Here is a 27,658-nt window from a genome sequence, read left to right on the forward strand (position 1 = left end):
GTGTTGGACACGTGCGATTATATCCGGCACACATGCACCGGCAGTAAAAAGGAGAGAAGCAGCACGCGGCCGGCCAACTTCACGATAGAATATTATCGATAGGAAGAAGATTTTTTTTCCCATGGTGTTACGTTCATTATTTATTGCAAATCATTGCCGCTGCAAAGATGCGAAATCAACGAGCTGATAATATATTTGAAAATAATTAATTATAAGGAATATTCGGTGCGAGGATAAAGTTTCGATTATTATTATTATTATTATTATTATTATTATTCGCTAAATCGTGTTGTGAATGTGAATTTTCTCCTTTTTTTTTTTTTATTATTCTTATTTTACAAATATGAAAATCTATGAAGTCGACTTTTTGCCGTGTTTTTTTTTTTTTTTTCTTTTTATTCAGTTTTCACGGTAAGATTTGAATAATTTATACACTCGAGATTTATTTTTTTTTTTTTTTTTTTTTTTTTTTTTATCAACGATAAATAAAAAAGTGGAAATAAGTGGAAAAGGTGCTAAATGGAGACGAAAGGATACAAATAATCGCCCTGGAGAGAGAGAGAGAGTGGAGGAGCGAGTTATTGCAGTGCACTTTTAATCCAAGAGGTAAGTGCAAATTCCCAACTTGTCTACTTAACGCCGTTTTACAGCTTGCGGAATTTAGTCGCCGATTAAACACCGCGGCTTAATGTCAGCAGTGTCGACCTACCTGTCTGGAGATAAATAAAAATTCATCCTGATAATCCGTTATGTACATATAGCTATTAAGGGGTCTACCTAACTGACGAGCAAAAAAAATGGTTTTTATCAAGAATTTTTTTCATAAGTTTTAATTATGAATATTTTCGGATTATTCGAAAGTTTGACGTTTCGTCAAAGTTTCATTCTTTCACTTTAAGTTTCGCCTCCGAAATATTTTAAAGTCAAACCCTGCCTCATACGGGTAGCTTTATCGTTACAACAACACCGGAAATAATTACGGACATAATTCTAACTTTGTAAACGGTTATTGCGGATATAGTATCGAGATTGTATCCGGGAGGCTGCGATTATTCATCCGAATTTAGCAGCAGCTGATATAGAGAGATATCGTGGACTCACAATAGTTGTTATCTACAGGCATGTGATAGATAATACATATCGTATTTGTTTATTACATAACTCATTGTAAAACAGGATTTAAATTTGGATTTTTCATGTCCCAAATGTTCGAGAGTTCAATTTGACATATTTTGGAAAATTTGACGAGTCAGTTGCAGCCATGAAACACAAAAAATTGAACTAATTTTTTATTGCAAAATTATGAGTAACCGGAATTTTTGTAAAAATTTTACAAATTCAGACCGCTAACTTATCTTACTCCGGATTCTATTTTTCGATTCGTGTACGAAATCGATCATCGGATGAAACGAAGCGTTGGAAACCCTCGATAAATTTGAGCTTGAAAATCGTATATTGGAGAAGTAAGATCGGATAGTCGATAAGCTCTAGAATCGAAGCCTGAAAAGTAAATCCCTGCACGTATCCATCCAAAGCGGCATAATATAATGCGTGAAAGAATAGTTTGATATTAATTCGATCTTATTAGTCGGATTTCCGGGGTTATATTTTATACTGTAGGTACAATGAAAGGAGATGAAAGAAACGAACGCCGACTGAAACAGGCTCTGTGTTTGATAAAAGCCTGCAGCGATGAAAAATGAGGAAAATAAAAATCGCGGGCTTTGACTTCCGGTTACGCAGACGCGTGATGGGGCGATTTTTCACCCCCAAGCATAACGCGGTGTAATTCGGTTACTATTTTAAGGGACTGCCCTGGTTTTTAATCACTTTTTTATACACGAAAATCGTTATTGGAAATCAGTCTGAAAAAAGGTGAGTCTGCGGTTTTGATGATTTCTTGAAGATGATTAATCTGAAACCAAAAAATCGAACAGTTTTAGATTCAGCGTGTTAATGGTCTTGGAATGAGTCATACGATTTTTGATGTTCGGAAAATTAACAAAACTGCGACCATTTTTCCAAAAAGTTGAAAATGACTGCTTTTTTTCGCCTTTTTTTGCAAAAAAAATATAGTTAAAATCAAAATTTAAAAAAAACCTTTGATTCATTCCAAGACCATTGACACGCTGAATTTAATACCGTTCGATTTTTTGGTTGGAGGTTAACCATTTCCGAGAAATCATCAACACCGTAGAACCACCTTTTTCAGACTGATTTTCAACTACGATTTTCGTATATGAAAAGTGATCAAAATCAATAAAATTTTTTTTAAATGTAATCCGAGAGTATATTTATTAAACCTAACAAAGCCTATCAATATTTACAGTCAAAACTTATTTAAAAAATCCTTGAAAGAACCCTTTTTTCTCGTCAGTTGAGTAGACCCCTTAATCAGTTTGTTGTACGTACATCCGTGCAGAAATTATTGTTACACATACATGTCAATAAAAATTATACGTGTACGATGTTATTTCTATCGTAACGCTGATCAGCCGAATTTATTTCGAGTTCGATAAATCGACGAGGAAAAGAAGAAAGAAGAAAGGCTGCAGAATCGCATCGCGAATAATTCTCAATAGCTTCTTATCTACATTGATATTAATAAAGGTAGAATATCTACATAATTCAAGAGATTATTTATCAAGTCTAACAAAGCCTCCATCAATATTCACCGTTAAAACTTATTTAAAATATTGTTGAAAAAACCCTTTTTTTTTGCTCGCCAGTTGGGTGGACCCCTTAACGTAGACACACGTCGTACCCAGACTCCGTACTTTACGCTTTATAACTCTGTGCAAGATTGATACGTCTGTGTAATAAGGATATTTTCACACTTGCCGCGATGCGTCAGAGCTGTCAAAACTCGGACTCCTCGGAGGCTGGTATGAAACACGTCGGTAATTCGGACGCGGACAAATCGAAAGGACCGGAGTAAGAGGAGGATCTGTCCTGCGGCGTGGCAGGTGCGACTTACGAGTGTAATTAATAAGCTTTCGCGAATTGGCTAATTGGCCGACAGCTAGTCAGACGCGCAATTATCAATGCGGAGGAGGATGACTCGACTCGCTCGGATCTTCTGCACTGAAATTTACGCGATCCCTGCGAATGTCTGCAGAGCTGTCGGGATTCGAAAGGTCGAGTTGAGGAGGGTTCGCGAGCTTTCTGAACCGGTAATCACGTCTTCGCGCAGCATTTTCGTACCCTTAAGGGGTTATTTACAGTCAGGAGGCTCCGAGAAATCGATTTTTCTTAAGAAGACCTTTTAATTTGTTGAAAGAAAAATTTGTACACTTATTATGGTAACTTTGAACTGTATTTTAATGTTTTTTTATTTTTTAAAATAATTATTTTTAAAGCTGCTAGAGCTGATCTGCGGAAGCACTTCTAAATAAAGGTGTCTTTCACGATATTTCTGGACTGAATAATATAAAATGAAAAAACTAAAAATATTTCGTCGATGTAATGTATTATCTTGTGATTGATCGAAGGAATTAGCGAAATAATAATTTTTGACAAAATGAGGGCTTCTCCAAAAAGAAATCGATTTTTGACAAGAATTTAGGTTTTAAATTGTTTATAAAATGAAAAATATTTATCGGTGAGAAAAAATCTTCGTATAATTACTAAAAAATATACTTAAAAGTGAGCGTGAAAATGTTGTATTATTAGAGCCAAACACCCCGGATAAATAATCTAATATGAAAATATCACAATTAAAATTCAGTTCAATTTAATGTAATTTGATGTTTCGTTAATTTTTTGTAAATCCTTTTTGCACGGTTATTTTTTTTTTAGTTTTTATTATTATTAATAGTCATTATGGTTACATGTATTATTTAGTATCATTGATGATCGGTCAGGAAAAATACAGCAGATTGTTAAGTTAGTCACGTTAACGTAACAAAGTATCGATAAACATCTCACAGCTTATTGCAACTTCAGAACGACAAGCCTCGAGTATATAGTTTCAAGCTTTGCAAAATATCAAGTAATACATGTTGCGAATTTTGGACAATCCTAAGGTTCGTGAATGAATAGTTTTTCGTAAAAATGCATCGTCACTTTAACGTTACTAACTTCAATCACGATATGAAACTTTTAGGAAGATTAGAAACCAGAAAAGTCGCAATATCGAATTTAAAAAACCCGAAAATCAATTCTCCATCGTTTTGGAATGTAGAAAGTTGTAAAATTCAAAATTCAAAATGTGGAAACACGTGTCTCGAAAATTAAGATATTGCAAAATTTTCACAATTCCGATTATTCTGAAATTCTATGTTTTTGCTATCCACGCTTTGAAATTCTGCGACACAGATTTTTGCGTCTTCGAAAATTTGATGTCGTAACCCAACTGTTTCCCGATCGTTTACCCCCCCCCCCCCCCCCCCCGCCACTTTCGCCCCCACTCTCAGCACTTTTAAATTTCTTTCTCGCGCTTTGATCAATCGGCAAAATATAGTCAATTTGCGATATCGCTTCGTCTACAAATCGCGCTGCTCGTTCCCGTTACTCACGAATCGATGAAAATCAAATTCCGCACTACGAATCCGCGGTAATGAGTTTTCCCGAATGGCAAAAATCTGCAATTACTGCACATATCTGCACGCTCATATACTACCTATGCTATGATTATATTACCGATTCTCGATATATTATTAATTACTCGAGCATATATTGCTGAATAATAATATCCGAGAAGGATATTTTGGAATTAACACAATAACGATGCCAACATGAGGATAAAAAATTATTTCCCAGCATAATTTCCGCATAAAATGACCGAAGGAATTTATTAGATTCTCAACATTCTTTTCTGCTAATAAATTAAAGAAAGTAATTTTTAATAATTCCAGTGTCGTCGATTTTCATATTTCTCAGATCTCGATCGTCCAGTTTGTAACAAAGATATTAATTCCATAAATCGTGTGCCAAATGCCAAAAGGGGGTATGAAAAAATGTTTTCTTGCCATTCAACTTAGAATCGCTCACACATAAGGATCTGTACGAAAATTTTTTTGATCTACCAAAGCCAAGAGGGCGTTTAAAAAAAATAATTCAAGCTTCACTCTGAACGTTAAAAGGAAAATACTTAAAACTTTTTTTTTTTTTTTCAAAATAATTAATTTTTGTTTCCTTTTTTTTTTTATTTCCTTTCATTTTTGGATTTAGAATATGCTTAAAAAGCGATTGGCGGTGAAAGAAAAAAAAAAAAAAATGTTCAAAAATGGATTTGCAAAGCCAAAACAGCGTATAATTTTAGGTATACACCTACATTTAGCTAGCAATAAAATCGTTAAAAAAGCACCGATTCTTGGCCAACCAACTTCCTCAAAGCTGGGAAAAAAATTTCGCTTCCTTTAGAAGTAAACCGTCGACTCGATCGGCTTAGTCGAACTCTGAGCCGCCGAGTATAATAATACAAGCCAATTGAATGTCTCCTCCGGTGTATAATTAACTGAATTATGACAATGTCTCCGGCGAGGGGCTTGATTAGATTAGTCTGCAATAATTGAAACGCCGGAATTATACGTATACGTACCTACAGGGTGCGATAATCGCGGGTTCACGGGCTTATCGCAGACTTCGAGTTACACGCTGCGCGAATCTAGAGGTTATTACGCAACACATCCTCCCCCCATTTTTCGTTTAATCTTCGTCTCGCAGACGCGAATGACGAACTCGAATTTCATCTCTAAAATTTCCTCAAAATTCTTTGCCTCCCTTGCAAAGCGCGCAATGAAATTTCTGCAATTAAGCAATGGTCAGCTGTGAGCAAATAAAGAAGCTTATTATAGATCAGGGTGAAGTTTGTAACTTTATTGCAATAACGCATCTTTAGAAAAACTCGTTATTTGCAATTTTAAGGTGACCTGCATGGAATTTAGGAAACTGTTAATAAAGCATAAATAAATTCATATTTTGTAAATTCAATTTTTATAGAACTATTCTAAAGGTGCAGAATAGTTACTTTTCTTTCAAAGTTTGATACGCTAAAGTTACCAACTTCACCTTCGCAATTATTAATTATTTTTAAAAAAAATTCTGAATTTTTTAGTTTTTATATTTTATTTTATTGCCCCTGATAATCAAACGATCTTACAATTACTTCGATTTGACGTCAACGACTCTAAGTAGCTTATAGTTTTTCGAATTAACCTATTGAAACATCAAAAAACAGTTTCCCTCAATATAGAGATGATAATATGCGTTTGATTGAGGATTATGTCGATTCTTCATTTTTTTTCCACAAAAACGATTTTCGAAAATCTTAAAAATCTTGTGTCACAGCGTTCAGTTCCTCTGAGATTTTTTGCTTTAAGCATGGGGTTACATAATTTCACGTTAAACTTTCCGTCCCGTCATTTCTGTACAGATATAACGTTTACGAATGATCTGCAGCTGTAACGATAATAATCAGTATCGTAATCGGACTTGAGACGATTGCCCGTAATGATTTTGTTCCTGTCCCTTAGATCGGCGGATTAGATCAGAGGCGGCGAACAAACCTCGCAATTTGATGCTAGCCACTCGATCATGCCTGCAGAGGCAAGCTCTCACGAAAGCTCGAGTCTGCGCGGCATTAAGCTGGTTTAAATACTTCGTATCAAGATCGATTAGGTAGGTAGCTAATACCTACCGACATACGAGTCCTCGAGGATGAAATTCCTCTCGAGCTTTCAATTGAAACGGTCATTAGCCGCGGACTTGACGATGCCAAATCAAAACTCTGATCCCCGGTATATATCCGCGTATTTTAAATCAGGATATAATACCAGTGGGTATAAGTATTTTATAAGAGAGGTGAAAAGGTGGTTTGAATTTTCAAAAGCTGTTATTTCTCGACGCCGAATTATTCAAATTCGTCGTATTTTCTTTTATGCAAAAGTCTGTAGGTCGAGCGTAAATTAAATTGTTTTTTCTTTATCTTTTTCTTTTTTTTTTTTCATGCACAACCAATCGAGAGAAAGCATCGTTATTGAGAACAAACATCAACCACTTCGCATTTGAAATTTGTAGATACTACGAGTATTCTTGGTTGATATAATAAACTCTTTTTGTCACGATCCTACTTTCTTTTCAACTGTTATAATAATTTTTCCGTTGTATATATTTGAAAAAAAAAAAAAAAAAAACAACAACGTCGTCATAGTTTTGGACGAAAAATTGAATAATAAAATTCTTCGAACGATCGCCATTTTGTTGAAAGTAAAAACGAAAATATAAACAGACTAAAGAGAAAAAAAAAATCAGTGAGACTCTCAACCCTCGAGAGAAAAAAATAAATTGGTAAAAAATTTTCTGCTTTCGGTTCAGATTAGCCGGCCTTCTTCATTTCACCCTCGACGGACCGTTTGAACGGCAAAGACAGTTGATTTCTCGTTTCCAGTCGAGAGACAGCGCAGCGCGTGTCTCATCGCCGAGGAGCGCAAAACGATCGAAACTTTGTTTTCAGCCTCGTTGCTGGCTATGCCAGGGGGTTATTTTAAGCGATTGTTAAGTGCCCTCCTCCTCACCGCGTTCAAGATACATTTACATTCGCCTGTGCCGACAAACAAGATGCGTGATTTCTCTGACTTGCCCCCCGAAACGCGGCAATTCTGCAGCCTCCGAAATAACACCCAAGAATTCTATTTTCATTTTACTTATGTGTAAGGTAAGTAACTAGTAGTGCTGTGACGTAAATCGATTGATCGGTAGCTGCGATTAATCGTTTTTCCATTTAATCGAACAATCGATGATTTGGACTAATCGTTTGTTCGATTAATTGAATAATCGAATATCTCAATTCGTATACCGATTGACCTGCAGAATTATCATGAGAAAATCTTGGTTAATCGATTAATCGGAAAAACGATTATCAATTTTGGATTAATCGAAAAAACGATTAATCGATTAATCATACAATACTTAGTAACTACACGCCTCGGTGTGTAAAACACCTTGGAAATAAGTTTTGGAATTTTCTAGAATACTTGCCAATACTATGTTTCCGATATTAAACTCGAGTGTATGAAACCTGTTCACAATATAATGTAATAACAAAAGTTGCGTATATAAAAAGACGTTAGTGTATAGAAATTTTCAAACTTCCGCAACATCTTTCGTGATGAATAGTCGGCTCTCGTGTCCGAAGCACATTGAAAAGTTGGCAACGAGCTTCTAGCGTGGACCTGCAACTTTGCCGGTGGTTGTGTTGTAGCTATATTATATACATACAAGCTATGTATAAGCGCCAAAGCAGAAAAATCTCCCAACAAATCTTCCCTAATGCCCGCAAAAAGGCGTTACACGATCTGTGGAAAAAAGGAATATAAAAAAAAAAAAATTGAAAAAAGAAACACAACGCACAAATGAGAAATGAAAGCCGGGAAAACAATTATGGGATAGGTACACGGTGTTCTGGACAAACGATGGATCCGTGGTTTGTGGACCATAGCTTGCAATTCGAAGAGGAGAGAGGAGAGAGAGAGAGAAAGAGACCGACAATCTAGGCAATATCTCGCTGCGCAGCAATAACAGTTACTCATCTTTTGCCTCGTTTCGATGAAACCTTTTGAATCGGGAAATAACTTGCTGATTTGATGCTGCTCGGTTTCGGTGATGTTGTAAACTTATTCGATTAAATATATGTATAGATTGAGAATAAAACTGCTGCTTTGAAAATGCAGTTGGAATTATTTGGATATTATATTCGAATAATGTTATGATTTATTGTTACGTTACAAACAAATTAAATTATAATATAATTATATTTCATTATTGCATATTTCAATAATGCATCATTTTCAATCAGTTGTAATAAGTATACATATACTCGTGAAAATATATTCACATGAATACACTCGGATATTATCCGAATTAGGCTTTGAATTTTCAAGGATTTTTATGAAATATATCATATTTATTATTACATACCTGGTTGAATGAATCTATGGAGAAAAATTGGTAACAAAATATGGATTAATTTACAATCATATGCGAGTTTTAATTTCGACAAAAAGCTGCGAGACGTAATGTCGTGGTGAAAAAAAACTCAATGCGGCATTGTTGGAAAATATTTAAAATAAATACCAACGTCTGACCCTCACCACTTATGATTTTGTTTAAAAATTTTCACTGCAATTGTGCCAATTCTGAAATAGTACTCTTAAAGTTTTTCAGATTCTTTATTCAACTGCTAGATTATATATATAAATATTTAAAGTGATTTTGAATAAGGCCTTTTTTAAAATTCTCAAAAAATTCAGTGAAATTTTATTTTAACCAGCGCTTTAAATTTCTTTTGTAAGCCAAAACATTGTGTAAATGGTCTCAAAATTCCCGAAGAATTCTCTAAGCTTCTACTTTTTACTTAGAACATTTCTAGACTGGATATCTTATTTAGCGATTTTGTCAATTTTTCTGCCACTTTCAACTATGCTTATCAACTCCATAATAAAACTGGCGTAGAAATGGTGAAAAGTAGAAGTTTCGAGAATTATTAGACCGTTTAAATAACGTTTTCGTTGATGAAAAAAACCAAAATCATCGGCCCAGTCTTGAAATGTTTGTAAAAAAGATCAGTTTTTGAGAATTTTTAAAAAAGATCCATTTAAAAATCATTCTCAATATTCATAAATAATTGAACAGTTGAATAAAAAATGTAATGCTGTTCCAGAGTTGGGACAATTGCAAAATAAACTTTTAAATAGTACAATCAAAAAAACGTTGCGGTAATTCGTATCGAATTCTCCATATGTATAGTACAACCAAGTCTTCTTTAAATCCGTCGTAAGGGAATTCCGGAAATGCGATCATTAGATTTATCGCGATTTTACACCTGCTTGTATAAATTTTGAATTCGGCATATATATATCCGCTCAAGGTTTTTCCGTTATGCAGAGAAGTTGAAAAGCTTAGCCTGATGATCCTCGTATGATCCGTAAACACGCGGCACCAAGCCGAGTAAATTCCTTGGGGATAAAAGAAGGGATAATCAGCTCTGTTTTTATTCTTGCGGGAAAGGCGCGGCGTCGCGAGGGTCGGAATTAGGGAGTTTTCCCCTTCATCCCCCTGCACCTCGCGCAGGATCATCTCTTCGAGGATTCTTCCCTCCGAAGTATAACACTCGGACTTCCGCTCCGCATCCGAAATTAGCCCGCAATAATCCCGGCTGTACCTCCTTGTCGGAATACCTAATTCCAATGTTCTTACCTCGATGAGTTCAACCCTTGTTTAGCCTAATTAACACCCCTAAGCACTCGCACTGGCTTTCACAAGCTCGAATGCCCTCCCGTCTGCACTCCTCGAGTATTGACTTCGGGTAATGAATTTTCCTCGCTATATCAATCCTCTACCTTTGAAGTCTGTCCGCTCGCTGTTTCTTGCGCTCAAATCTTCCGGCATAGATATCTCGTCGAAGTGGTAAAGAATACAAATTACAATTCCCCGATTCCTCGAGAAATCGTTTGGTAAACCGTAGGAATGAGTAAAATACACTCAAGTTTCGAAAATTCAACTTCTCACTCAGCGTTTCCCCAAAAAAAAAATTTCTTTTTTCTTTTTCTAAAGGTCCAGTTTCGTCAGGATATATGGTAAATTGGTCTGAAATAGCACAAGTGGATGAATACTCTAAATTTACAAGAATGGAAAAAAAAAAAAAAAAAAAAAAATTGAAAAATCTTTCTGACCCAATTTTTTTGGCTGATCCAATTATGCCCCAGATATCTCACATTGGCCTAAAAATAAGTAAATACATCAAATTTACGGTAATTTAGCAGAGAACAAAAAAAATTTCTTGACCAAATTTTTCCGAGGGTCCGTCGTGCCCAACCTTTCCTTATTTCTTTTCGCAAATCAATCTCGCAAGAAATCGCAAAAATATTTAGCACTGCGAAAGAATTTCTTTCGGGAAAAAAGAATAATATCTGGATAAGCATAAAGCGATCCGAGAAAAGGGGAAAAGAATGAAACACGAAGATGGGCGGATTCTGGAGTGAAAAGCTGGTGTATAAATGTATATATATGTCATGTACATACATTGGACGTAGAAAGAGAGGCGGATACCGATTAAGAACAAAGCGAAAAAGCCCGCAAAAGAAGGAACGAACGGTTTGAGTCATCGAAACTATTGTCTGCCAATGCGCGTTTCTATTCGACTTTTTTCGACTTTTTGCGACTTTTTGCAGCCGTACGTGAGTCTGAACGATGCGCGACATCGCGATCAGCGAGCCAAGTCATGTGCCTTTATCTCCCTGATTTTCCCCTGTCGTTGCATCTGCACTCAGAGTGTCAGTTTGGCAGGTTGGTATTTTCGCGGCTGCAGGCTTTCTAATTCCGCGCAGCAAACGTCTCATCTCTTCGCCAAGTACGTGCGGTAAATTTCCGCTCGTTTAATCGCCGATTTATCAGCTGTCGTGATTTTCCACCTCCTGATTTTACTCTTTCTAAAGAACAAGAGTTTATTCGGAAGGAGATGATTCTTACTTTACATGTGAAAGAAGTGTTGGTTAGGTTGGATATTACTTTTTATAATTTAAAAAGAATATGTATTCACCTTTTCGAACCTCTAGAATCCGAAATACAATTTTTTAATAAAATTTCCGTCTGTCCAGCCGACTTTTTGCTGTTAAATTGTTATATAAAAATCGAAACTTACAAGATCTTACAGCGAAATAATGGGCGCGAAAAATTACCGTGTACCGTCCGATTTGAACTTCAGGTTCTACCGGAAATAAATCGATTTTCAATGTGTTTTACCAACGAACATATAATTTTTCCTCCTTGTTACTTTCTTGCAAATAAACGATTATTTTTTTCCCAGTTTAGATATTTATTTTGAAAAGAAATGTTTGAACTTTACTTTCAAAACTCTTTCATCTGGCTGCCAAGTCCTATCAGTTTCAAATTCTTCAATTAATCATTTTCAAGTTTCCCTTTTCATGACGGTGAAAAGTATCGCGAAAAAACGTTTATTCTTATTCGTCTTGAGATCTAGAAATTTTACATGAATCGTCAGTCTACCGCAATGTTTCGCTTCTCGCCAGCGAATTTAACAACCCGTCTCCAAAGGGAGTATCTATCAATTCTGCCGCATGCAGACGACGACGAATGGCGTAGAAATTTTAAAATTCCGTCACGTCGTGGGATCATTCCTTCGTTCACGTCCATCACCTTGAGCCCCTGCATATCCCGGGGCCCAATCACCCTGGATCAGAAATATTTTATCATCTCCTCGGCACGCACCTGAACCGCTACTCGGCGCGGTGCTGATAAAGATTTCGAGAGCGTGTAAAATCCCATTTAGGTACTTTTGACGGGGTTGATTCGAAAAGAAAGCGGGCGAGTGTAAGTATGCATACATATATGTATGTCATACGTCTTATACATTCGTTGGAAGCTGCTCGAAGTGAGCTCGAGATGAGATCGACGTCTCCGAAAATAATTCGCTACGCGACGAATTTTTCCCTCGGGAGGATTCCACTTTTCCATGGAGCTTTTGAGAGCCAGAGATTCAATTTTACATTGAAATTTTTTGTATATCAGTTGAAGATGAAACAGAGGATTATTATATAACAATCGTTTACAAAGAGAGATTAATTCTTGTCAAATCTGTGAAATTTAGAGTCCAACTAAAATGGATAGGAAAAAAATTGCTCCAAATTAGTCAAGTCGTTTCATTTATTTACGGTTACACAACTACTTCATAATAAGATAAAAATCGTCTTACTTATCCGTTAATAATAATATCTAATAATTATACACCTTTTTATATAATAAATGAAAAGAATATTTTCTACAATCACAGAACTTCGCAGAATGAATTTATATACATAATAACTTTTTATTTTTAACAGATCGAGGCGCCGATGCAAACGCGTAATTCTGCGTATGGGATCACCATGAAAAAGAAGGTGTCTTGAAGGTGTTCGTCATCTCAGTCCGCGAAAAACGCGGTGCAGCCAGATCCGAAGATGAAATGCGACGCCATACTTTGCCTCTGTTTTATATTGCCTTTGGTGACCGATCTCTGCTGGGGAGGCGTCATCCATGCAAAAGGTTTGTAGATCTCAAACTAAAAGCAAATTTTATTTATCATTCTTACAGTATTTATTTGAACAGCAATTATCTTACTTCGTAAATATTTTTAACGAAATTTAAACCATTAGAATTATAAAAAAATTTAGGTAAACTTGGGTAAGTGTATTCCTGAAATCGGAACCCCGAATCGTCATTACAAATCACTGATTACGAGTGTGATTGAAATATCTGAGCTTCCCTTAATCGTTTCTCAGTTTCCTGTCACCCACAAAGAAGCAAACCGCAATCTTGAATTTCATTTTTCAAGCACTCGGAATCTTAATTGGCGATTCTAAAAACTTAGAATTTTTGCTTCAATTCAAATTCGCAATTCGTACGGTCATGTAGTACTCCTACCTTTACCGACCGAGGGAACTTACTCTTTCCCTTCCTCTATTAAATAAGCAAACGAACACGGAAAGAGTTCGAATTTCTGTTTTCATCGACCGTAGAATTTGAGCCTTTTCCGTTCGTTTGTTTGTTTGTTTGACGTAGGCAAAAAAGGGCTGAGTTTTCTCAGTCGATAATAAAGGTAGGAGAGTACGACATAACCTCAAGCGCAGTAACTCCAAACCCAAAAAAATTGATGAAATCCCGTGGAACAGTGACTGCGACTGCAGTTAAAGTCACGTCCGAGTTGAAGTGTAATAAGTAGCTCGGTGTTTACGGTATCTTGGATACTGTCAACGCGTTACAAACGACAATAATGGCGTCAGTCTGCTGCTACTCCCCTTAGTATCTGGAATTCCTCTTTGAACACCGGAGTACAAAGAAATTAATAAACTTCTTCAATCGGCGTGTAACGCCCCGTTCCTTCTCCATATTCCTATCCCATAGAATGCGGTGCATGGTGCATGGTGCATGGTGCATGCTGCAGCATACGCCTGGCTCATTCATTACCCCGAGTGACTGCGAGGACTACACCTCACGGCTAGGAACTGCGAGGAACCTTTCCCTTATAACTACATACTAACTCCGGATTTAACCGTCGCCGTGAGAGTGCCGATGTCGCATGAATATTCATCAGGGCTCGAGGGTTGAATTCTGTTTTCGAATACCCAGGTATTACAGCGTGCATATCGTCAGGGGGCTGGTTGAAGTCATCATCGAGTTGCCTCGCTATTTTTATTAATAATTTTTTTTTTTTATCTTCTTACGGTTACTCAAATTACACGTCGTTATATATAAGTCAGGAATAAACCGTTTCGTCGATTTCAAAGTCTTGGAATTATGGGTAGTTGGAGCTCCAAAAACTTTCGGAGAACTTGTAGAAACTTTATAGCTGGGAATTTCCGGTGATTTTACACGATTTAAAATCAAGACGAGGGGCTTGAAATTATTAAAGTGAAAAACTTCGTAGGTAATTGAAATCGTGCGAAAAAAATCCAGACGGTGATAATTCACGATCGATAAAATTCTCAAACATATGATGGAAAATTTTAGTTCCTAGGAAACGTGGAGATGCTGTGATTGTTAAATCGAGTTCCACCATGTAGTTGACCACGAGTTTGAAGTTCGTGACCTGTTATTTTAGGAAGAAATCGTTATCTCTCAACTCCATTAAATTAAATTAAACCCGTAATAAAGCAAATATCTGTTGTATCTCATATACTGAAAACTTGATATCTGTAAACACATTGCGAATATTTGTATACTTCTATTATACGTTACCGACTTCATCTTCGCGTTCCATCCATGCCTTAAGGGGAATTAAAAAGTTTATAGTTTCACTGACGTGTCCCCTTAAATCAGACTTTGACAAGCTCGAGATACGAATCTCGGCGCTTTTATCCGAGGTTCTTTCCCTGCAAACGAAAGATCTTTATCGTAAAGCATCTCCTCGAGTTGTGAATCACGATGATTATAATTTCCTTTAATTCAGTCTGATTAGAGAAGTAGATTTCTGCCTTTGCTCTCGAATTTCCTGTAATATAATCGACGCACAACGATTCGAGGTAGAGAATATCTTTCTCGAAACCCCTGAATCTCAGGCTGAAAATCTCTCGTCAAAATTTGATGGACACTGTTCCCTTTCAGTCCAGAGTTGCCAGGGACGATAAAAAGCGCCACGCGTCCTACTAGCATGACAAAACGACATCTGTAGCATCACCGTCCAGAAATCCATCTGGAGGATGACCCGCACCCTTCCAAAATCCTTCCTATTTTTCAGATCCAGGCACGTCTCGCCCTGAGCCTCGAGGCCGCGTTTCCTGCATGCAGTATTTCAAAGGAGTTAAAAGTAGTTCTTTCCACACTGCGCGCGTGCGCAGTCACGAACAAATCTGACATCACGTGATCCTAACCTCAATTCTACACTTCGTGAAAAAACATGCAACATATTATTGTTATGTAAAGAATCGTGTGCAGCAAGAAGGCAAAGGTCTTTTCTTCGCAATACGTAAAGTGAGAGCTTGAGTGAGTCTAAACTTCTAGGGGCTAAAGTAGTCTTTTCTGCACTCCGCGCATGCGCATTCGCAGAATTACTTTACGGTCATAGAAACGGTTACTTTGTGTACGGAAAATATGATCGTATTATGCAAAAGTGTATATTATGTAAGGGAGATTTTGAAACTGCGAGGAAAAACTTCTCGTATCTTAAATTTTATTTCAGAAATTACCGAAGTAATCACAGTTCTCCTCCGAATTAGAAATTTCCTGCGACAAATCGCCGAATTATAAAATATTTCGGATAATTTCTATAAACTCTTTTAACTCTTCTAAATCGTCTCCAAGTATGAAAAGACAACACCATTATTAACATTTTTTTAGCATAAGCAAATATAATTCTATCCTTAAAAAATTAAAGATTATAAACATTGCGTGTGTAGTATAAGCTTGACTGAACTTTTTGATTGATTAATTGATTAATGAAATGTTATAGCAATTCAGTTTTCTTCGCCTTTATTTTCATCGACGATCAGTGCTTTGTAGACAGCAATTCCTCGGTTTTGTGGTTTTTGTCAAACGCAATTTATGCGTTATACGATCTATATATCATGCATACACCATACACCTTTTATTATCTATGATATAAATTTTCCTAGCATTGAATATTGTGTGTGTAACGCGAGCCATCTGGCAGATTTAATTACTACATTTCAAGATAAGTCAGTATACACGTGTTCAACACTGTCCATACTCCATAACAAGAACTAATAATTACAACATATTACAAATACGTTATATTGTTAAATAAAATAATCGTTATAATTTTAGTCATAGCACAACGCACGATATAGAACGCAGTGAAAATGTCATTCTTATTTTGATTATTATGTCTCCTTAAAGAACTGATAAAAGATAACTAGATTTAAATACTAGTCTTAACGCATCGAAGTCACTAGAGCAGAGTGGCGCAGTGGAAGCGTGCTGGGCCCATAACCCAGAGGTCCGTGGATCGAAACCACGCTCTGCTAGTGAAAACTTTTTTTTCTATTGTTTTCAAAATTTAACTTCTGAATTTTAAATTTGATTATTTTGTTTCCGTTAATAAACTATTTTGGCCACAAGGAAACGAAACAATATCGTTATTTCTGCACAAAACATTATAGTTTCAAATTTCTTTTTATTTGTGTACTAACGAAGTGTATTTTCAATCATGCTTAGTTCAGTTTCAATTTTTGAAAGGCCCGCGATTATATGCATTGATTTTTTTTTATTTTACAACTATTTTTTTTTTTTTGTTCAATTTCGGAATTTTTTACCTTGACAGGCACTTCCGCGTGTTACACTAGTCGGATGAATAAAACGCGTGAATAAAACTAAAGAGAAGTTTTTTGCATGACGGAGACGGACATGCAGCCTGAGTTTCTATAAGGTTGACTGGCGTTAGTCTGCCGTTCAGCTGACAACGAGGGAGAAAGCTAATGGACTTTTCGGTTGAACTGAAAAACTTTTTTTTTTCCATTTCCATCTTCGGTTGGTTCTTTTTTCTCTTTGTGTTCTGTGTTCAGACGATCCGTCAGACCCTTTTCAATGTCCGAAATGTCTCGAAAAAGAATAAAAATTGCCGTAAAATCAGTCAGCCCTAGAAAACAAGATTCGCCAATTGTTTTCAGATTCGTCAAATCAATTTCCCTCTTTCTCCCAGCTTAAGTTGTTGGTTTAAAAGGTATTCGAAAAGTTATAGTGCTGCGGTTATCGAGTATAAATTATTATTTTTTTTTTAAATATGGAGACACTGTGGAACGAAAAAAGGCATTTATTTGAGCGAGTGAAATTGAATTTTTCGGAAATAGAATGAATCAACGATTTTTACAAGATTTCGTTATTCATTGTAAATGAAATCAGATTATTTTGAAATTTTTCTTTACGTGGAGTTTACGGTAAACATGCCGTGGGGTAATTTTGACCCCAGTGTATGGCGTATGGGTTTTAGCCAAAGACTCGTCGTAGGTACAAAAAGAAACGCGAGGGGAAACTAAAGTCAGTTATACTTCTTTGTTGTGACAAAAACAGTAACAATTCGATTCCTTATCGCACGCTAAAAAATATATTGTAAATTGATTTATAAATTGCTGTTTAAATTACATCCCGTATTAAAAATTACACGTTTTTATAACCTCGCGGTTTTTTACCGAACTGGTACGTGTATTTGTTACACAACCTCTGAACACATTTACAAGATAACGAGAAATCGTACGAACGTGTAAATATTTAATACAATACCTGCAGTGCGTTTTACATGGATTTTTCGTTTCTGTAAATATTTGCCCTCCGTCTGCAGCCAGCTTTGATTCTAAGACTGCCCTGCACGAGCTTCTTTTTTTGAACATCTTTTCATTTTCTCTTTCTTCTTTTGCTTGCTTTCCGTTTATCATATAAACCAAGAAAGTCTTTTACTGCCGTAACTCGATCAGAACTCGATGCTCACAACATGCGGTACACAATCTCTCTCTCTCTCTCTCTCTCTGTGACAGATAAAAAAATATTGATAGCGATATCACCACGATGTACGCAATATTTCAATCGAAAGTACTTTTTCCAGCGTCCTGCTCTCAGGATGAGTGTGTCTGTCACAGATATCATTCGTTTCTAGCCCTCGACATAAATCACGGAGACTTTTACGACCAGAAAACTTTCTATCGCTGTTATAACGTAATTTCTCGCTACAAACACGCTGACGAGATTTAATATTTTTCCTTCCTCTTTCATAATCGGCCGCTATCTCGTTGCTTCGGCATTCCCATGGCTGAACGATGTAAATTACAATTAATCATCAGAATCCTACTATGTACGAAATGAGACCAATAAGGCAATAACTCATTGATGAGAAAGTATATCAAACTTCGGATTCTTAGACTCGTGTTACAGAGCATAACTTTTAATCGAAAATCTATGCTAATTCAATAGGCGAAGGCAAATTTACACTTTCAGGAATTAAATCATGCGTTCAAGAATAACATTATTCTGCAACGAAATCTTCCTTCAAACAAAAACATGATAGAAATGAAGGTATTGCCATTTAAATGAATAATACGGAAATGTCGAAGTAACGAAAGAAAGTCAATATAAATTTATTGATTATCGTCAACAATGGCAATATAAAAATTAAATATTGAAAAAAAAAGAACATCCGTTTCAATGACTTTGTAGAAAATATTTTTTTGGATAATATGAACAATATCGTAGAGAGAATCTACTAGGAGTTTAAAAAATTTTTATTCTACAATTCGAGTACCTTGAATACTTGCAATATTTTTAACATGTATAACTAAATGGACAATTATCTTGTAATAAATTTGATAAAAAGTATCGATTTGTAGCCAACCAAGCCTCGGAAAAGCGAGAATTTCGGATGCTGAAGATTCTCGTCCCTCTTATGAACGTGACAGTCGACAGATCATTAGATTTCAAAGTCGGCTTTCGTCACGTGCTTTCGGGCAGACTTGCGGCTGGTTTCACCTCGGCTGCAGGGAAAGCAGCAGGATATCATCCACATGGCCCGAGGATCTTCTTCGGAGATAATCGCATCTATATTTACGATCTCCGTTCTCAGTAGGGGTTCATTCCTTCCGTCTGACGATGAGCCACACCAGCTCGGATAACGAGCGGATGACATTCACTCTTCGTCACTTTTCTAAAACGATAAACATAACTTATTTCGAAGAAAAACAAGATTAGAAATGTTACGAGTTTACCGGTTCATTAGATGCTGGACGCCTGTTGCTTGATTCTAAAAAATCTGACTCTCACCATTTCTGATCTTGTTTGAAAAATTCTCTGCAATTTCCCCAACTCCGAAAAAGTATCCTAAATTTGTTGACATTTTTTTTTTTTTTTTATCAACTGCTCAATTATTTAGCAATATTTGAAGTGATTTTGAAGAGATCCTTTTTCAAAATTCTCTACAAATTCTCAGAAACTGTATTTTATATTCAAAACGTTTCAAGACCGGCCCTAATTTTTTTTGGACAGCTAAAACATTGTTTGAAGACTTCTGAAAATTCTCAAAAAATTCTCAAGACTTCTATTCTTCCTTTTCATTATTGAACAATTTTTTTCGTACTTGTTTGGTGCACTTAACTTTATTTATCGTCTCCATAATGAAACTGGTCTACAAATGTCCTAACAATAAGTGAAAAATAGAAGTTTTGAGAATATTTAAGAATTTTCAAACCGTTTGAACAATGATTTAGTTGATCAAAAAAATGAAACGTACTTAAAAGTGAAAATATATTTGGAAAAGAAAATAAAGTTTTTGAAATTTTTTTTGTCCATTTCAAAATCATTTTTAATATTCATAAATAATTAACCGGTTGAATAAAAAAAAATTGAAAATTCAGGGTACTGTTTCAGTCTTGGGACAATTGAAAAAAAATTTTTGGGTTCGCTTGGAATTCTCCATATATTATGTGTATCAACTGGATGACAGGTCTTTCATCCCAGATCTAAACTAACGTGATAATTACTCGTCCAGACCGCGGATTGAATAATCGTTTAAAAGTTATCGGGTGACGCCTGCATTTTAAATTTACGTGTGTGCATGGTGCATTCACTGCATTATCACTCGGCCCAAATCCTGCAGCGGTTCATCTCTGCACTGTTATTTCACACACGTGTTACAGACTTTGTGTCACGGGCTCAGCCATGAGAATTGCAGTCCAAGTCTACACGCACCAGCACATATATATTACGAGTATAAATCATAACCATCAAGATTTTTTGACGGCTAGGCTGGGTGCCGCGCAGCTGTTCATGCATTCATTTTAATGCAGAGAAAGAAAAGCACTGAAATTCAGACTCTTCGCTTGAGAGAGATTAAGTGTAAAATTTTCTTCATTTATTTATTTATTAATTCATTTAACTATTTATTTATCTATTTACTTATTTTCTTTTTTCTTCACTCACAATCAGTCTCTCTTTTATGTTTCAATAAAAGTTTATAGATCCACAGTAATTTGCATAATAAATTGACAAATTTTTTTCTCTAAATTATTAATTGAGCTGTTTCGTTTACTTGATATCCTTAACTTGATTTGCTCTTAAATCGCTGTTGTGTGAATTCGTTGATCAGACGGTTATGGAATGGAAGACAAAGAAGGAATAAAACGCTTGCGTAAATCGCGTTATCTCTATGACTCTGAAAATTAACTTAATTAACGACCAGTTCGTCAGTTAATTTATAATACAGTTGGTGCAGGAGGAATATTGCAGTGTAGAAATTAACCGGGCTGCCTCGCTGCAGTTGAACAATCCCATCACGTTATCTCTACTTGTTGGTTAAAATAATTTCTGCACAACGAAAATAAGCTCTTAACTTTATACATAAACAAGTGTAATTATATTTATACATATTATACATACATGCGAGTATATAACGTATACATATATTCCGTAAGTTTGAAATAAATGCGTTTCAATTACATTCTGTGTAGCAATTTTTAAGTATAAACGTAGAGTTGTTAATAATTAAATAAGATTGATATAAAGGGTACTTCAGCAAAAAGTTTCAGCATTTTATTAAGTACATAATTTGCTAGAGATTATTTCTATGTAACAAAATTCACATCCTTGACGTTTTTTTTCCAATTTTTTAATCATCTTTCTATCCTATCAGTATATCGAACGAATCAGAATCTATTCATTTAATTTAAGAACTAATTTTTTTGTAAAGCTCTACAAGAATTTCAGCTTATAACAACACACTTATTCTGGTTGATTATATACAGTTAAAATTTTGAATATTACACCTTGGAAATTTTTTTTACGAAATAAGAACCCGAACTGTTTTTTCGTTTGTAATAAAAAAGTGAAAAAAACCTCAATATGAAATGAAAATATCGCCCAAATGCTTCGTAGATTATTCCAGGCGGCTATATATCGGCTGCATATTGTGTGACGTCACACGAAGCACTCGGCTCTGCACTCGAATCGAATTGACTGCATCAATGCCAATTAATTAGTCGGTAAATCGTATATACAGGGAGAAGAGGTGGCGAGCCACCCCGCCACGGTACCTGCGGCATGGCCAGGGTCCATCAATAGGGTAGGTTTAATTCCATTAATTGATCGCGCAAAGTTGAACTAAATAAATAAATGGTCCAGGCCGCATCGATGCCGGCGCGGCGTTTCGCTAGGCAAATACGGATATTCGCAAGGCTGAAAATAATCGAAGCACCGATTAATCGAGGTGAAAAAAATATACGAAAATGACTCGACTGCATAAGAAGAGAGAAAAAAAAAAATTAATCGATTAATCGTTTATTTCCGATTTTTGAAAAAGTTTTTTCATAATATTTGTTGTTTAGTGTAAAAATATTTTTCAATTTCAGGTGAAAATATATTCATTCATATTTAATTTGTTATATCAAATAGGTAACTAATTATTATTAAGCTTAAGACAGTGATAATAATTGTAATGCGTTGTTTATTGAAGTAAAAATCAAAGAACGATTATTTTTCGTCATTCTTAATCCCGTTTGTCGTTTGCCGACTTTCTCGCAGAATCGCAGGCTTCTCCGCAGCCGCGAATCGAGGTGTAAATACCTTTTCGACGGTTCGACGGTCCGGAACTTGTTCGAAGGAAACTTGTTAGCCGGGTTCGAAGTGTATTGGAAGCAGACCGCAAAACCCCAAGAATCTGGCCTCGGTAATTCCTGCCCAGCCATTCCCCATTCAGTGAGAGTTAATTAAAGGGGGCGCCCGCCGTAGACACCCTTGCCAAAATGTCTGTGTATATGTATCCCGGGATTTTAATACGGTGAAATTCGTAACACCAATTTGCGCCAGTATCGCCCGAAATTAACCCTTCCGTTCGTCCGCTTCTCTTCACCCTTTCGCAGCCTTGCGTCCTCCGTAAACCTGCATATAAATAAATTCAACTTTTTAAGATGGCAGGATCTATAATTACTATATTCTCTATAATTACTATAGTCTCGCGAAAAATCTGACAAAATTTTCAAAAATCCAATGTGACGTGTAAAAATGTTACACCAACCATTCATAGTAAAATGAATTCTGCTTATAATTTGTTTGACGTTTTTTTTCGGAAAAAGCTTCAAAACAGTAAGAAGGGAAAATCGACCCACTCCGGGTTCAAGCTTAAAAAATGTTGATATTGGACGCAAGATTTTTAAAATTTTTTTTTAAATTTTGATTGGTCGATAAAATCGTTTCTAAGAATTGTAAGAAATTTAAATTGAGTTGAAAAAATAAAAAAAAAACATAGAAAAAATTGCGCGCCAAATCTGAAAAGTCAAGGGTAAAACCCGGGTCGAATTGCCGTGGAATGCCCCGTATATAATTCTTCTTTAATCCTTCGTACGAATATGTGCATCACTGCATGTAAGCAAAAAATGAAAATAAAAAATCGTCTGTCAGTATTTCTCTCTCTCTCTCTCTCTCTGTCTTTTTTCCGCCAAATAATGATAACAATAATAGATTCCTTCAAATATTCAGAGCACGTTCTCGTTATGATTGTTGGGAGTTGCGTACCTACTACTGGGGTCGGAGAGACGGCGGCAACCTCTCGGGGTGGAGGAGGTGAAGGTCCTCGGGAAAAGTCGAGGTACTTTCCGGGACTCAAGGGTGCGGAGGGAGATGGAGAGCCGTATTGCGCCCCAAAGACATCGGATTGTTGTTAGCCCACAAGCGTGCTTCAAACGTTCTCCCTCTTAGGCAGCTAACGCACGGTGCATACGTTATTACACCGGTCTTATAACAAGTTACATCCACGAAACGCACCGATTCTACTCATCCAGCTTTAGGAAAGCTCGTAGATACAGAAAACCGTTGTCAGGGAGGCGTTCATCTGAAAAAAAAAAGTGGGAAAAGGGTGAATAGCTTTGAAATATTCAATAGCCTCTCGATAATAGTCCGCCTTTGGGGCTGTAGGGGAAACGAATTCTCGGGATTACGCTAATTGATAGGTGAAAATTAACTTCTTAGCGTGAACTTATACAATGACAGAGTTGTGATACTTGCACTTTAAGATTGTTGGTACTTTTCACTGCCGGATTGTTATTTTATAAACAACCAGAGCTTAGTCTGTATGGGTTATCTTCTTATAGGTTGATCAATTGTTCATAAACAATATATATAATTTACCAATTTTTTCAGCCTGCAACCGCACCATCAGAACTTCAGTTGGATGGGTTCACTGGACAGGACGAATGGGCAGATGTGTCGTCAGGATTAGAGCACCGTTGAGGGACCCTCAGGTAATTCGTTTGCTTCTTTATTTCCGATTCGTTCGTATAAACTCTCTGTATATTCTGTCGATATTTCTTCGTTTAACCTAACCTGGTTGTTGAATTTTTGAAATTTTCGAAACTGGATATATTTATTGGGCCATCCCCTATCGATACCTGACAAAAAATTGAAAATCGGATAAAAATTACAAACATGGCGAGTAAAAAAAAAAACTTATTATCGTAAAATCGTGACAAAATTTTCTAGGGATTACGTTTCAGGAGGGATCGATAAAGAGATCCAGACGAAAAGACTCCGGGTTGCATGAGCCGTTTGTTTCTAATCGTGGTAAAACCCAATTTTATTTCGTATATTATTCTCGTTAATTTAAAATCAAATTTGACAACGACAAGACGAATTAAGGAATACAAAAATTTAAAAAAAAAGAAAAGAGAAACTGTACTGCGGAGGTTTTCACACGTCGCCCAACCAGAGTCTACACTTATCGTTTTCCCCTGACCCCTGAGGGTAAAATGCGATACGTGCTGGCAGAGCTAGTTAGTGTGACAAACAGTTTTCAGCAGAGCCAGCCGTCCGGACGGACGAGGAAGAGAGGCTTCGTAACACTTTCAAGTCGCCCTGCATCCAGGCCAAGCATGTCCCCATTTTTAATGAGCCTAATTTCATTTTCTTGTTAGGTCGTAGAGCTGAGAATCCGCAGACTTCAGGTCGGAACTCTTCGGGACTCGATCTGCCACGGTGCCTACGTCCAGTTTTCCGATGGCATCGAAGACCTCGAGGACGATGTCGGACGGTACTGCGGACACGTGACCGGAAACGCAACCAGGTAAGAATTTCGTTCAAGTTTCATTTTAAGCGTTGGATTTTTAAAGGGGTTATACATATGTAGTTGTGCATGGATCGATTTGAAATTTTGTCAGTAGCTTCAAAATTCCATTCTCTACAGAAGTGCGTAACTGTTTTTTTTTTTTGTATTGAATGTAAATTTTTGTTTTATCAACAATTTACTGCGTATTTTTTGGCCAAAAATCGATCAATTTTTTTAGAAAATGCATCATTTCTACAAAATTTCATTCAAAAAATGTAAAAGAAATACCCAAATAGTTCCATAGGCAATAGTATACAGATTATAAAAAATTTTGGCTTTTTGTTCCAAGTCTTATGTTTCACCAGAAATCCAGCCTCCTGTGAAGGGGTTACAAAAAAAAAAAGATTTCAAAGATTGGCACTGTCACCGTCATTTTGCATCAAAATGATGAGAAAAAAAATTATTTCATACTTCAATATGTGCCAAGTAAACCCTCTGAAGAGAAATTCTATTCCTGTTTCCATACCCCCAAAATAAATCAAATTTAGGCCTTTTTTTCGACCATTAGTGGTGCTACCACCCCTTAAACTGATCTTGAAATATTGCATAATTTCCCTGATGTTTGCTCTATTGACTAACGAATCGTCGACACGTGTTTCAGACTCTTCTTGAGGAAAGGTCCGGAACTAAACATCGTGATGGATTCTGACAAGAGCTTCGCCGACAAGAATCCAGTGATATTCTCAGCTCAATTCTCGGTGCTTCCGGTTCGCCTGGCAATAGAGAGACACGGTGGTTCGCTTCCTTCGGCAGCCGAGTGTTCGTTGGATTGTTCGAACCACAATTACCAGCGTCAATGCAGGATCACCTCGCCAGGATTCCCTGGCGTATATCCGAGGGGAATGCGATGCAGAATATCGCTCGAGTCGACCTCGGGCAGGTTCAAAATCGGTGGGGTTCCCGACGACATCTTCAGCCTGATGAACTACACGGTGCAGGACGGATGCAGGACCGAAAACTGCGAGGACTCGCACGTGGAGGAGGACCTGCGATCTTCAGGGGAGGAATCAACCCACGAGACCAAGGTTTCCGATGAATCGAGACACCGAAGAGGGTTGAAGAGCTTCGACTACCGGCTGGACGAGGACGACGAGGTGATAATCGGCAGCGACGTGAGACAAAGGAAACCGAAGACGATTAACGAGAGACGAAAAACGGTGGAAGGTAACCGGCGGAGGAAGGTGAAGAGTAGAAGAGGACGAGGAAAAGGGGGGAGAAAATCCTCAGGCCTGAGATTTGACGAGGATTTTTCTCCTCCTTCAGGGGCAGGCGAAAAGACGTTCGAGGGCCAGATGAGGAGGAGCAGCGCCCTCTTCGACCACAGATTTCAGCGACGACACAAGTCCTCCGAGAAGTTCGACGGGTTTCGTTGCGTCGGCGACTATTTGGCGATATACGAAAACCTGAACGGCAAGATCGTCGAGATATCGAAATTCTGCGGCGAGGGTAACGTTCCGGAAATATTGTCACGCGGTCGGAACGTGATTGTGGAATTTGCGAGCAAACGCGATGGAACCGTGATGCACAACGGGTTCAGGCTCACCCTGCAGGAGACGAAAACCGAACACAACGAGGCCGCTAGCCACCGGAAACACTGCGATTTCGTGTACAAGAGTTCGGACCGGGGCACCAAGGAGAGCATCAAGTCCTTCCAGCATTGGTACCCACCCAGCACATTGTGCAGTTACAAATTCGTGGGCAAAACTGGTGAGCGGGTCTTCGTCCAGTTGAAGATAATCCGCAACTTTTTCGAAGACGCTTCACCATCCGTAGATTCGCGCCGAAATTCAAGCCTGAATTACTGTCCTGGCAACGAAATCACCGTCTACAATGGCGCCTTTACCAACGACTCACTCGCCTGGTCCTACTGCGACATCCTCCACTCGGATATAAACAATATCCAGGTACCGGTCACGTCGACCGGCAATGTTTTGCTCGTCCAGTACTACAGTTGGAAAGGGTCATTCAATGGACAGGAGTTCACCTACGGTATATCGTACAAGTTTGTGAAGAAGTCATCGAGTGGAGTAAGACGGAAACCCGTCGTCGCCCAGAACGAGACCAAGATCGCGATTTCCTTGAAGCCCGTCAATTTTTCCGCCCTCAATCTCACCGACTACGAGAATTGCAATTGCGACTTTTCGACGAGGATCGGCACCTTCAAGAGCTGGTTCATAGCGCTCGTTGTCCTTGGTGTCATATCGTTCTTTGGTGCCGTTATCACCATCGTTGCGCTCCTCATGAAGTGCCTGAAGATCAGATCCATGGAGAACAAATTGCTGCAGACACCGAAACGGTGAACGTCGATATTGAACTTGTGATCGGCTTTTATCGGATGACGTATCCAAAGCCGCTATGTATCAGGAACGTCTACTTCAATTAAAAAAAAGTCGTCCATTTTTATCTGGTGGAATATCTACGTCTCTTTGTACCACCGATGTCGTCGTATCGCGTCAATTGAACAACACGTAATGCATGAGAGGCGATTTTTCACGATGGCACGGCACCTAGAACTATTTTATAAGGTGTGTGATGCGTTGTTTAAACTGCGTTAGCCGTATAACAGTGTAATTTATTCGAACATATCTGAATGAGTATGCTTCCATAATGTTGTTTTACTGTCGATCGTTATTCAGGTTCAATTATTGGTTTCAAGAGATCGTTCACAGAGTCGTGTAGAATTGTTAACTGTGATTACATGTGTACACTGTGGGTAATCGATGCCTTCGTAATTCCAATATACATACATACTTTAAATGGCCTCAATATGAGATACAGAGTTTATTGAATTCGGTTTCGAACTGTGCTGATTTGGCTGCATCACTGTGTGAATTTTGAAGGTATCGCCCATAGGCACAAAGCGTCGATGCATCGAACTTGAATATCTTGTGAGTGAATCTGAGCCCGTTGACTGAGTTAGACATTATTTTAGCGACTAACTATATTCTTACCAAAAACTAAATGGATAAATAGCATCACAAATATCATGTACCTATAATAATATACCTTACTCTATATTTATATTTAATAAAGATTTACATTACTATAAATATACCTGATTCTTTGGTTCATGTA

The 27,658-nt window shown here is 37.2% G+C and overlaps 1 protein-coding gene and 1 non-coding gene across 3 annotated transcripts; both read left to right on the forward strand.

The window, feature by feature from the left end:
• Positions 1–494: 494 nt before the first annotated feature.
• LOC124410373 lies at positions 495–27,629 on the forward strand. 2 transcript variants are annotated; one of them, XM_046888674.1, is made up of 5 exons: positions 495–606; positions 12,840–13,041; positions 23,623–23,723; positions 24,393–24,541; positions 25,185–27,629. In XM_046888674.1, the coding sequence occupies exons 2-5, from the start codon at positions 12,957–12,959 to the stop codon at positions 26,881–26,883; spliced, it is 2,034 nt and encodes a 677-aa protein (XP_046744630.1). In that variant the 5' UTR covers positions 495–606; positions 12,840–12,956; the 3' UTR covers positions 26,884–27,629. The 2 variants fall into 2 exon arrangements, with proteins under 2 accessions (XP_046744630.1, XP_046744631.1); XM_046888675.1 differs by lacking the exon at positions 495–606 and adding an exon at positions 11,301–11,350.
• On the forward strand, positions 16,407–16,478 carry Trnam-cau. The gene has a single exon. It is a non-coding gene; the product is annotated as a tRNA-Met (tRNA).
• Positions 27,630–27,658: the final 29 nt, after the last annotated feature.

This window comes from Diprion similis, chromosome 9, assembly GCF_021155765.1.
Source record: "Diprion similis isolate iyDipSimi1 chromosome 9, iyDipSimi1.1, whole genome shotgun sequence".
Lineage (NCBI taxonomy): Eukaryota > Metazoa > Arthropoda > Insecta > Hymenoptera > Diprionidae > Diprion > Diprion similis.